Genomic DNA, 12467 nt, shown 5'->3' with positions numbered 1-12467 from the left:
GATCGCACATGTGTGGTGGCCATTGACAGGTAACTATGCGATCTGTAGACTGTAGGCTACAATAGGATATCACCATCTTAAGATGGTTGTAGCAGAGGGGGTCTGGAATATCTGGAATATTTCACATTTCAGATCTTTGTAATCTGGTAGCATTGCATCCCCTATAGAAACCGTGGGAGCAGAGGTGGAACTACCATTGATGCAGTAGGGGAAGTGCACTGGGGCCCATGAGGACTAAAGGGCCCACTGCTGTACCCTGTCACCACTTCTTGTCATCTACTGTTTTTCCCTGTCACTTTCTGCCTCTCCCTGTTACCCACTACCGTGCTGCATATTGTGAACTTCGGTTGGGGTGGAGGAGAGGGTCCACATTATATTTTAAGATCTGGGCTCAGCACCACTGCTTGGGAGGTTACAGCTGCCTTCAGGAGGGAAGGCTGCAGGTGTTGGAGATATATGCTGCGGGCATTCAGTAATACATTAGGGTGGTACTAAATATTTGCAGTTAATTTGCAAAAATGGGCCATTTTGGGGGAATAAGCCACAAATATTTTGATGAATGAGTCTATAAAGACCATAACAGCAAGATGGCCGCTATGCATAAAAAATCCTGGCCGGGAGGATAAAGATGGCCGTCAGTCCGGGAGGAAGAGAATATACGAGGACCCGCGATCGCGTCATTTCCGACGCGGCGGAACAAAGATCCTTTACCTTGATTTAAGCCAGACATAGAAACATTAACACCGGCGCGTCACTTCCGGGAATAGGTCGCGTCGTGAGCATGACGCGTCACTTCCGGGGAGGGGCGGAAGCGCCGGACCTCATACCCGGGAACCTGCATAGGACTTGTTTTATTATGAGACTAATAGTGAATCATTATAGATACACATGGGATGACTTCTCCCACAGATGTAGGGAATGTCAATTATTGGAGTACCCCTGCTTGGTGAAGTCACTGGCACCTTGAAAAAGATCTCCAATTGAGATCGAAACGCGTTGGCAGTGACTTAAGTAAGCATCAGCGGACCAATTCTGGTAATCTGACAGCACTCAGGGGGACTTTCCTTACGGGGCCCCGTGATTGATACCATCTGGACCCCTGAGACGCCAGTCAGCCCTGGAATGGTGGTACAGCCTGCTTGTTTTATCTGATGTATTATAAATAAAGAACACTTTTCGCCTAATGGTGGAAGTTTTCCTTGGGATCTGATATCCAGGAGAAAGACCCTGTGACACGCTGTATCTATACCACCAAATAGTGAGTATATGGAAAGGGGGAATCCCTGTTAACATTGGAACATCCACACAGAGTAAAAGGATTGAATCTGATGTTATGTTGATAAGTTTGAATACATACCCGAAAGTGTGAGTTCATAGAGAGGGGGAATTCCCCGACCATCCACACTTAATGTTACCCACATTATTATTTTTCTAACCGAGTTGATCGTTTAAGTGTGCACATTGTAAAACAGTATCACACGAGGGCGGAGCCCTTTCTCTGTTTTTTGTCTTCCATATCGCCACTACCGAATTTCCCCAAGAAGCAACCCGGATACGGGCCTACATACAGGGGAGTTTTATCATTTTATAGCGCATAAATTTGGTGAAGGGTTTATCCACTTTTTACTTCCATAAAGACCATAACACCTATTTAAGTGTTGTCAAAGAAAGAAACAATTGTAAAGTGTTTTAGAATTTTAGGTAGCACTGACTATGTGCACATACTAAAAAAAAGAAGTATTGTGCTTCAGTGTTGTCAGGAAAGCAAAGACTACAGATTACTACAAATACCAACCCGCTAGTCAAGTCTAAAGATGTTACTTCAAAAATCAGTGCTAGAAGAAAAGCTTGCAGTTGATATGCAGAACAAACATGTGACATTGGACATGCCAGCAGCTAGGAATGTACAGTACCTGAACCAAAGGCTTCTAGTGTGGAAGCTAAGCCAAAGAAAGGCAACATTTGGCAAATCACCAAAGAGGTACGATGAAGAATTAGCAAAAATCATATTCTGTAAACCACAGGACATCCAGAAGGCCATTTAAATATTTTAAGTGTCAAAAGTATCAAGAGTACAGTAGTTGAGAGACTGTTATGGCCAATGCTGTGAATATGGGGAGTGTCAGACTAGGAGGGTGAAGAGGAGTATAGAGTGTATAAGGTCTGTTTGCGGTATGTGTCTGTAGGACTGATGCTTAGAATTTTTTTTTTTGTCAATTTTGCAAAAAAAAACTTCTAAAGAGGGGAATTGAAGGTGTGGCCCACATTAACTAATCGTTATTTGTTGTTACAGATGCATCCTTCCACATCTAGCCTCGCTATATATTAAGTTACGGCAGACAGTATGCATTGGAGCTTCCAGTTCCCATGCAACTGGCACTGAGGTCTCCGCCCCCCAAAAATGCATTTTATTCACATCCTTAACACAGGAAAATACTGTAAAGTACTCATTGTGTAGAAAAATCCAGCTGGAGTCTTGCACAAAATATAGCTGTGTATTATTTGAATCAGCATAGTCTACTTGTGTGCATTATTGGCATAGCAATGTGAACAAGAGATGGTGGTAAGAAGTCGGATGGCTACACTTGGGCAGGGCGTGGTAAGAAGCCGGATGGTGATATGCTCTGCCAGGGGAGACAGAGGTGGATCCAGAAAAAATGGCAGTGGAGGCAGCATGATCAAGGGAAGCATGGTTGCTGGGGCTTGGCCAGATAAGGGAGTGGGGATGTGGACATCCGCTGTGCAAACATCATCTGTGTGACCACCTCTGAATCCGGCTCTATATCACCAAACCTCCATGTGGAAGCACGGCTCTGTTAGCTGAGTGAAATGCATTTGTCTCACCCGATATACACCAGAAAGTAACACCCTCAAGGCAGCTGTTAATCACATCCTCATGTCCCACTGGCAATATCTTAGGTTGCTTACACACCTGACATTTTTTTACACAATATGCACCATAACAACATATCGTAACAACATGTTTATGTATATTGTCCAGCGTGTATGCACTATATTGTTAACAGTGCAGGTTCCCATGGATTACTAGCAACATTCTCCATCATCTGTACATGCAGGATGATGGAGAATATTGGTAGCGAGAGCCAAGTAGGTCCCCTCCACACACACCCGAGCTGATGCTCATTGTACCCGGCATTGGTCAACAGGGACAAAGGGCCAATAGACAGCACTTCAATGAGTCTACAAAAGCACTTCAATGAGTTCAGTACAAAAAACACTATTAATAACAGTGCAGCTGACTAGTACAACCATCCATTCAGGTAAACTGAGGTGCCCCTTTACAACAGCAACATAACATGGGCGAGGAGAAATCCACTGACTGCTCTTTAACTATAGTATCTAAAAGTAAACACTCCTCAAGAGAACACGACTACTACATAGACTCAACAGTGACATTTAAGAACCATAGTGGCAGAAGCCTTGGAGAGAGATAAAGTGGAAAGAGGTAAACTATCAACCAATCAGCTTCTGTCATTTTTCAAACACAGTCTGTAGCATACTGACACTTATAAAGGGCTCCTAAGGACTCTTTTACTTAATTTTGCTAGTGTTTTCTTTTTAAATTTTTCATAAAAAATTATTACATGAGTTTTCCTTTATTTTTTCCTTTAGTTGTCAATGGTTTCATTTATTTAACATATTAAACGTATTATTGTCGATCATATCATATATTTATAATCATTTATTCTAGAATCATCTGTATAATTTGTATTTTTATTGTTAAACGTAAGTATCTTGTTCAGACTTATTCCATTTATAACTAAAATTATTTTTTACGCATATAGATTTTTTACTAGCAAGTGTCTGGTTTGAGCTTATTAAGATGCACACAAACTATCTATAGTAAAGTGGTAGTTTATAAAAAGACGTAGTATCCAAGGCAGCAAAGAATTAACCTATACAGATAAAATAGCGCAATATACCTAAGTATATAGGTCACTGTATAGGTCATGGTTACGGCCTCTTCTGGAATATTGTATCCAGTTCTGGAGGCCATATATTCCGACGGATTAGAAATACATTAGAGACGATAAAAAGAAGGGCAACTAAAATGGCATGTGGCCTGCATCACAAAACTGAGTCGGAAAGACTAAAATATCTTAGCATGTAGAGTTTGGAGCAGAGAAGGGAAAGGGGGGACATGATAAAAATGTGAAATATTTCAAGAGCTTTAACAAAGAAAAGGAGGGAACAATTCTTCAAATGAGAAGTAATAGAACTGAAACTAGAGGGAGGTAGTTTCAGGGGAAATTTAAGGAAAAATGACCAGTGTCTTTACTTATTATCCTGTGGATATGAGCAATATGTTGTGTGTTTTAGCAGCATGTCTTGTGTTGGGATAAAGCAAGTAAATGTGCAGGAATTGGTGCAATTCACAAAGTAGTCAAATAAAATAATTTGGCTGATTGCCACGGGAACAAAATAATGATGTCATATGTCAGACAACTTGTTTTCTGCAAAACTGAACATAATGTGTTTCGCTTTAATACACACTGTCTTCAGTATGTAAAAAGAGATCGTTCTGACACAAGAACAGACACAACTAAATAATATTGAATAGGAAGGTTTGTGCACAGGCAAAGCTTGTTTCCTTTATTAACCTCTTCATAAATTGTAATTGGTTTGAGCTGAAGCCCCCAACCAGCTGCTTCTGAAGTATCTGGATGCGTTTATAATGAAGACTGGGTGGCAGGTCTTGTGTATCAGCAGATGAAAAGCAGCCAGATTTTTTTTTGTCTCCTAGACAAGAGCTGTTCATCAACTGAAGAGCACATGGGGGACAAAGTATACGCGAGCACCCAGAGGTTTGTGCAAGAAAAAAAAGGAGACGAAAAAGACTTCAATATTTACCCTTCCTTTGCCAGATTTATTTTAAAAAGTCTTATATGACTTAAAGGAAAATATATACAAATCAACAAAACAAAGGCTCGCGAGCAAAACATAAAATTTACAAAAAAAAATGGGATAATATCAAATTCTTTAATTGGACAGTTACAAGCTAGTGAGGGATATATACATTGAATTAACATTCATATTTGATTACAAAGTAATTGTTTGTTTGTTTTTTAATTATGTTTTTACTATTTTAATTTACTTGGAGGAACTATAAATACTGTATTTCTACAAAACATTGTGTAACTGAAGGTGAATCAAGAAAATTTACTATCTATGACCAAACTGTATGTAAATGAATAATAAATAAAGATAAATATATATATATAAATATATATATATATATATATATATAATGTATTATTTGATTTTGATTTTTATAAAAGCACAATAGACATATTTGCAAATGTGCACTGTAAGGAAATAGTGATATTAGGGAATAAGCAGCCTATTTACCATTGCCATAAGTGAGTGTAGTAATTGGAGAATTGCATCTTATCACTGTAATAATACCCTCTGAAGAAACAATCAGGTTGTAGAGATGATAGAGTCACCTGGAGTGCTAGATCTTGCAATGTCCCCACCAGCTCAACAAAACTATTACTAAGACAAAACTGAGGATAAATAAGGAGACTCTGCTTATTATGCTGGTATTAATTTTCCCCTTAGGAGCTAATTAAATTCCTTCTTGAAGCCAGAAGCTTGAAATAATGCCATAGAATATTAACTCTACAGTATCCACTCACAATCTAGTTCGTCTGGAAAAATGCAAGATTTCATAATACCACAAATAATGGAATTGTATATTATTCTATGAAACATTACGCCTATTATACTTTTATACCAATAGCTGTAATGAGAAATGAGAAAGTCATATTTATTACACCTTTATTTCACTGTTATTTAAGGTACAATCAAATTTCCTCCCATATTCACTTTCATAAAAGTAGTCATCTCTGAGTGCTGCAAAATTATAGTATTTAATTTTTTAAGTTTTTCTTGGAAATAACAATAAAAATGATAAATTAGCCAACAAATAATAGTATAAATGATAAACAGTGACATATCAGACGGCTGCATACAGTTAACATCAGAATAAAGAAAAAAAAGGCTTTCAATATATTTTATATATAATGTTTATATACAGATAATATTTATGTGCATTTGTGTACACCATCATGTTAGGCAAGTGTGTTTTTTCATCATTTTTTTTTTTACGCATTATTTCGCAACTGTGTATTTAAAATGATTGTTAACATGCAACATTAAGAGTTTGAACCGAAAAATATTATATTAACTGAACTTAATGCAGAAAAAAATAGACAAATCCAAAATTCTATTGTGTAAAAAAAATATTTTACAATATTTGATCGTATTTGAAAATATGCACAGAATCATTCATTTGGCATATGACTTCAGAAGGTAGGATATACATTTACACATTTTTTGTTTGATTTTGAAATAAAAATAAGACCCCCTATATAAGGAATAGGGACATGAAGCAAATGACATTCCAGCACTAACACTTATAGTACAGAGCATAATACCGAGAGTTGGATATAGTGTTATCGCTTGTTATTGGGCCACATATAACAAGAGCAGAACAAGCTATCGGACAGGTAGCAGCCTTTATTTCCACAATCACTCAGAAGTACAGAGAAAACTTGAAATACACCCTTCGGCCACTCTGCCTCTATATAATACTGGTGTTATGTGGGATATTTGCAGTCGACATGTTATTTTATAGTATTCTTTACTCGTTGTCAAATTGAGAAAAATAACATTACAGCTGACATTATCGGCATTAAAAAGAAAATACACCTATGTGACAATTAATTGGAACATTGTTCGTTTTTGAAGGATAAGAACAAACAAAAGACGTATTTTATAAGTGCTGTGTAATGGAATGACAGCTGATCTCACCAGTTCCTTGTCTGTTACATTAATAAAGTTTCCAAAGCAGGTGAACACACAATTAGATATGCAGGGTCTTCTATATTTCAAGGTGAAAAATGTCTTGTCTGAGTCTCTAAGTGCAGCTATGTTAGAGTTATAGTAATCTCATCTCTCCTTGTCACTCGCTGCCCATGGAACAAAGTCATCTTAAAGGGGGAATACCAGAAATCCCGAAAATGTGGAAAACTTCCATCCTCCCATCAAGTTTCCCTTGTCTAGTTTTAGGTAGGCTCTGTCCCCTTTCTCCATCTGAATAATAACACCATTGCTTGCTGCTTCTCTTGTCACGTCCTGGTCACCTGCAAAAGCAGAAATCACCGGCCATCCGTTCAACATCAAACTCACCTGGAGATGAAAAAAGAATTGATTGTCATAAAAGTACACACATACACACACAGTAATCGAAAGCTCTCCGAGAAGTAACCTTGAGTAAAGTCATTGGACAAGCCAACAGAACCTGCACAATAAGAAATGGGGTGCAATCACAGTGCATAGGTATAATGTTCTAGGTTAGGCAATGTTTCTGCTTCCAGTTGAGTAGTGTCTACTGCAACACACTAGAAAAGCAGGAGTAAGCATCTGATTATTAATAGTTACAGTACACAGCGCTTACAGAATTTGTAGTCACCAAAACAGGCTAAAATTCATAACTGGAAATATTTTTTTTCCGACTAATTGTATAAAATAAAAACCATACAAGCAGCTTAAAACATATGAAACTGTATTTAAATGCAAAGAGGTTCTGCTTAATGGATGAAGCTGGAGAATCCAATATATGTACTGCATAGCTTATGTAGCAGAGTAATGTCCTTGCCTAATGCATATATTGTTACTGAACAATTGGAACCCCTGCAATCAGGATACTCCTAATGCATTTATGGCTAAGCATACAATTCAGTAATGTCCATTTTCTAGGACTTGTTCGGTCTATGATTGACAGACTACGATATAAATGGGGATTAAGCTTAATTACATTCTTTTTTGTCCTTTAACTTTATTTTATTATTAGTGTTTGTATTACAGTATGTATACATCGACGACTGTGACATAACTTTTATATTTATATTGTCTGATGTCTCCTAGAACACCTAGGTATTTAAATCCACCAAATGAATTTCTTCGTCGGGTGTCTCGCAACATTACATTTTTTTAACCTATGTGTATTTATGTATGATTATTGAAGCTTCTGTTTAAAAAATACATATTTACACAGGATCTGTAATATGCCAATCTAACCAAAATAGATTTTCAGCAGCCATATTGGACAAAGGAAGAAACTGCTTGTCGGTCACAGAACATAAAAATTAACAAAATAAAATGGGCTATCGTTGACTCTTAGGTCATTGTGACATAAATAAAGGAATGGCATAATATAAAAGGTGCAATTTTACTCGCACTTTGCCATTTACTCGCACCTTCATGATGAAGAATTTGCTCATTTAAAATTCTTTGCTAGGAGAATTGTGCTAAGCAGAAGTGTTTGCTTTCTACTCAAAAATACTAAAAGACCAGCACATCAGATTATGAAAGTGTCAGACTCCAGAGACTCTCCATAAGCACCTTGCAATATTCTATCCCCACTAGCAAGAATAGAAGATAAATGTCACAGATCATCACACTTATAAAGTGGAGATGTCTATTCAATGTTACTCAGTCTCTGTATTTTAACCATGCATCGCAATTTTAGATTGTATATAGTTTGTGGAAAATATACATTTTGTCCCATGAAATGATTTTTCCTTGTCGTCAGTCCCATTTCGAAAATCCTTTACATATTAACTGCAACCCATTGGAAATGTGTTTACAGTGTTGCCAATGAACTGCATTATATTCTAGAGTTGATGACAGACTACGTGTAACAACTTGCCCATGTCAACAGGGATGACACTTCGTGATTTATCACACCAAGAGCATAAATAGGACACATTACCATACTATGTCTCATGGAACCAAATTTCTTATATATATAGACAAGATTGTAATAATAAAAAATAAAAAAACAGCACCACTAACAGCTCCAGAACGGTCCTGCTCTCCCTAAAGAGATGGTTTCTCTAAATGACCACCTACATTAGCATTTCATCTTCACAACACCGGCTGCAAACTATGGTTTCAAATATGATCAAAGAGTAATAAACAGTATTAATATAAGATAATTATTTTATTTGTATTAGTTACCGATGCCTGAAAAATGAATATGACAAATATTTCAATAAAATGTCACACACCTATGATTCAAACATTAACTTGGCCACCCAAGGGATTCTAATGTACTTCAGTGCATACTGTCGATTCAACCTCTGGTTCCAATTCAACAACTAGGCCTCAAACATAATGTGAAACAAGCTTATAGAGAAGATATAGAGAAGGTTCATTTCATGGCTAGGAAAATCTATGTCTGAAGTCGCTGTGTGAGAATCTAATAAGCCAGAAGTTATTTGAAATAAGAGGTCTCCATTTTTAATATCTGTGATCAATATTTTAGATAACTATTAATTGATAAAGCTATTGCTCGTTAAAATAAAATCTTACAATCATTAAGTGTTAGGTACGTCTTTCAATGAACTATTTTATTACGTTAAAATAAAAAAGAATGTGTCAATGATTGCTTAAAAGTTTAATTATGAAACAATTAGGAGGTAATGACATCGACTTTAAGGCCTAAGACAGTTTAATGCAGAATCAAATGAATATCCAAGTACCTGGATGGTTTGCCGATTATACACCTTCACAACGTGGAAATTGAAGCTGTAAATCCCTTTTCTGGGTGATATGAATGTACTTCTTTCTGAATCGAAGTTGCTTCCAATGTTTACCAATATCTAGAGTCGTAGATAAAAATACAAAGGTATAGTCAATCGTTAGATCTTCAGATTTAGAAGCATTGGTAGGATAGTAAATTCTATGGAGAATAATGAATATTTGGCATTTAGCTAGAATATTTAGGGGCCTTCAATGATGCAGGGGGTACTGATATTACAGAAGGCGACCACTATACACAACACACATAGAATCCTCTATATAGTTTCGACTGTCTTTAGAATAAATGACTGTATAAATGATACTCTGTACAAATCTTGTATTATTTCTTTGAATAAAATAAATCATTTAGAAAACAAACCTCATAAAAACATCTAAAAGATTATACTGATCAAACCAATTCAAATTAAACAAAACACTTGTGTGTTGAAAACGTGTGTGTGAGAAGTTGTACTGTGCGCAGGGGAAACAAATCTGGAAAGATTAAAATCATTTAACAAGGAGATAATGACGACTGATTATATATGACAGTGCCGCAGGCTATGCTTGTACTGTAGAAAGCTGATAACATAAACAATATGTTTGAGCTGAGCAAGATCATAAAACAGCCAGGCTGATCAAACACAGCAGGACAGGTTTATTACTGTTATATATGGGCCACTGCTTTATACGGTGGCGTTTGCAGCATATCAATCATTGCATGGCATTTAGTCCTGACTTTTGCAACACTTACATTTAGTGCCCTTTACATAGGACACAAAAGTCCATATACAGTAGTCGTACATGTGCAACAGGCATTTGATCTGCCAGTACACGAGCTGTCTGTGAAATGTAAATGCCACATGGAGTGGAAAAGAAAATATCTAAAATAGATTTTTTTATTTATTTTTTTTGGTTTGGGGGGGGAGGGGGGAAAGGGGCTAATTTACAGTACTGTATATCTCCAACCTGAACATTCTGGGCTGTTGTGTCAGGATAACTAGTTCCAGTTTATGGGGACGCGTAAGTGATGGTAATGATTACTGGTGGGACATCCTAACACTGGGGTTTCAATGGTGATAAAACACACGTTTTGCATATAAAAAGTACTTTAATTGGTATTTGCATTAATGGACTTATGTCTTGATGCCACATAAGCCATCCAGTGATACAGTATTTCACATACAGCACCTACACTGATGGTGAACGTACTGTGACAAACTCTACACCGGGTACCACGTTAGGTGACCACAGGCCGGCCTGTCATGTGATCACTGACCACCAGCATTACTAAGTGATGGGAAATAGAAGGCACATGTACTGAATTAACCCTCTGTGGGCATTACATGGCATAGACCCCATATGCAGTGCACAGGATCCCGCAGGGCTACGACTTGTGCCTTCCACTAACCACCAGAAAATAATACATCAGCAGTATTTCATCAAACATTCTTTTTAACATTTTTGACATTTTTGTCCCCTTCACGTTCTTCATTTAACCCCTTAAATGTCATCAGCTCTGAGAAAGATGTTCAAAATATCTTTTAAAAATACCAACGTCCCTCCCATTTGTTATATGAATTCAAATAAAAAATGATGTGCAAAAAAAGATTATATCTCCTAGAAAAGGTAACATTACCGGTCCTTATGATGAATAAAAAGGTTTGCAATTTTGACACCTATTTTGACAAAGTCACTTGTCACTCAAAGGAAAACACCTTCCATCCCTGCAAGTTGTACAGGCTGCACTACGCTAAGGAACAGGCACTAATACTTTTCTCACTGTTATCTCTGGGATGGCACCTGGACCAGTGTGCAGGCAACTACTGGCACACATGTCATGGGTATGCAATGGGCATCTAACCTGCTTTATTGGAGTCTGCTCATTAGGCTTGCTTACTTCTACCCAGGGTGAGAATGACAGAGCTGCCAGTCACTGGGCATGAACATAACCCTGCCTGCCACCTCTGCCTGTCACTGGGCATGGACATACCCTGCCAGCCACCTCTGCCAGTCACTGGCTGTCTGCATTCCTTACCTGGTCAAAGTATATAGTCATGGATCTGTTGCTCATCTCCGAGGGTTCGTGGTTGGTGTTCCTGATGACAGAGAACGCCACCTTGGCACTGCCCGAGCGCACGGAGATGCCCAGCGCGGTCCCGGTGGGGTCAGCAGTCGGGTTGGAGTCGCAGACCACCAGGCACTTGCCCTCCAGCAGAATAGGTTCCGTTTCGTTCTGACAGCTGGACAGCCCCGCAAGCCATGCCAAGCCCAGTACCAGCTCCAGTGCCCACATGGCTAGTCTGTAGCTGGGAGCCGGGCACTCCGATGCCTACACGTCCACTCGCGTTCCAATCCTCGTGTCTGCTGTGGCTTCTTCTCGCAGGGAATAGGAGCATCCACCTCCTGAGCGGAGTCTGCTGGTGACTGTGCCTCGTATCCTGGTCTAGGAGCTCGCCGCCTGCATGCCAGCTGCGCCCGTGCACTGGCAGATGCGCTCAGGACATGGCATAGCTCCTGCCACACTGGTATCGCTGCATCCACTACTATGAGCAGTGCGCAATAACGCGCCGGAGAGGAGGTGGGGGCCACCCCCCAAATAACCCCTCCCCCTCCCCACCGACCTCCAATCCACACTCACTACCTCTGGCAGGGCAGCGAATCTTCTGCCAGCCTGCGCCCCTCCATGTGACAGCGGGGGCATTGTTATAGGTGTGGGGCGCTGCTCTCTCATTCCTGCTCAGGTCTCAGTCTGGCACATGGGTGACTGCTGCTCTCTGGCTGCACTGCTGGCTGCAGGGGCTCTGGCAGGTAAGACATGTGCTCAGCATCACCTGGGGGCTCTGCATTCACATGGC

The 12467-nt window shown here is 39.0% G+C and overlaps 1 protein-coding gene across 1 annotated transcript; it reads right to left on the bottom strand.

The window, feature by feature from the left end:
• Positions 1-5785: 5785 nt before the first annotated feature.
• On the bottom strand, positions 5786-12173 carry CBLN1 (cerebellin 1 precursor). Its single transcript, XM_083163615.1, has 3 exons — positions 11648-12173; positions 9573-9692; positions 5786-7215 (listed from the first exon to the last, which is right to left on the bottom strand). The coding sequence occupies exons 1-3, from the start codon at positions 11903-11905 to the stop codon at positions 7018-7020; spliced, it is 576 nt and encodes a 191-aa protein (XP_083019741.1). The 5' UTR covers positions 11906-12173; the 3' UTR covers positions 5786-7017.
• Between the last annotated feature and the right edge of the window lie 294 nt (positions 12174-12467).

Source organism: Crinia signifera, chromosome 11, assembly GCF_055691185.1.
Source record: "Crinia signifera chromosome 11, ASM5569118v1, whole genome shotgun sequence".
NCBI classification, from domain to species: Eukaryota; Metazoa; Chordata; class Amphibia; order Anura; family Myobatrachidae; genus Crinia; species Crinia signifera.
This window is presented reverse-complemented; position numbering and strand designations above follow the sequence as displayed.

Bases quoted from the DNA above. Each gene is read 5' to 3' on its own strand.
- CBLN1 (XM_083163615.1), bottom strand. From the start codon at position 11,905: ATGTGGGCACTGGAGCTGGTACTGGGCTTGGCATGGCTTGCGGGGCTG. The intron at 9,693-11,647 runs GTAAGGAATGCA...CTACGACTCTAG, and splicing joins TGACTATATACTTTGACCAG to ATATTGGTAAACATTGGAAG. The intron at 7,216-9,572 runs GTACTTGGATAT...TTTCATCTCCAG, and splicing joins ATAATCGGCAAACCATCCAG to GTGAGTTTGATGTTGAACGG.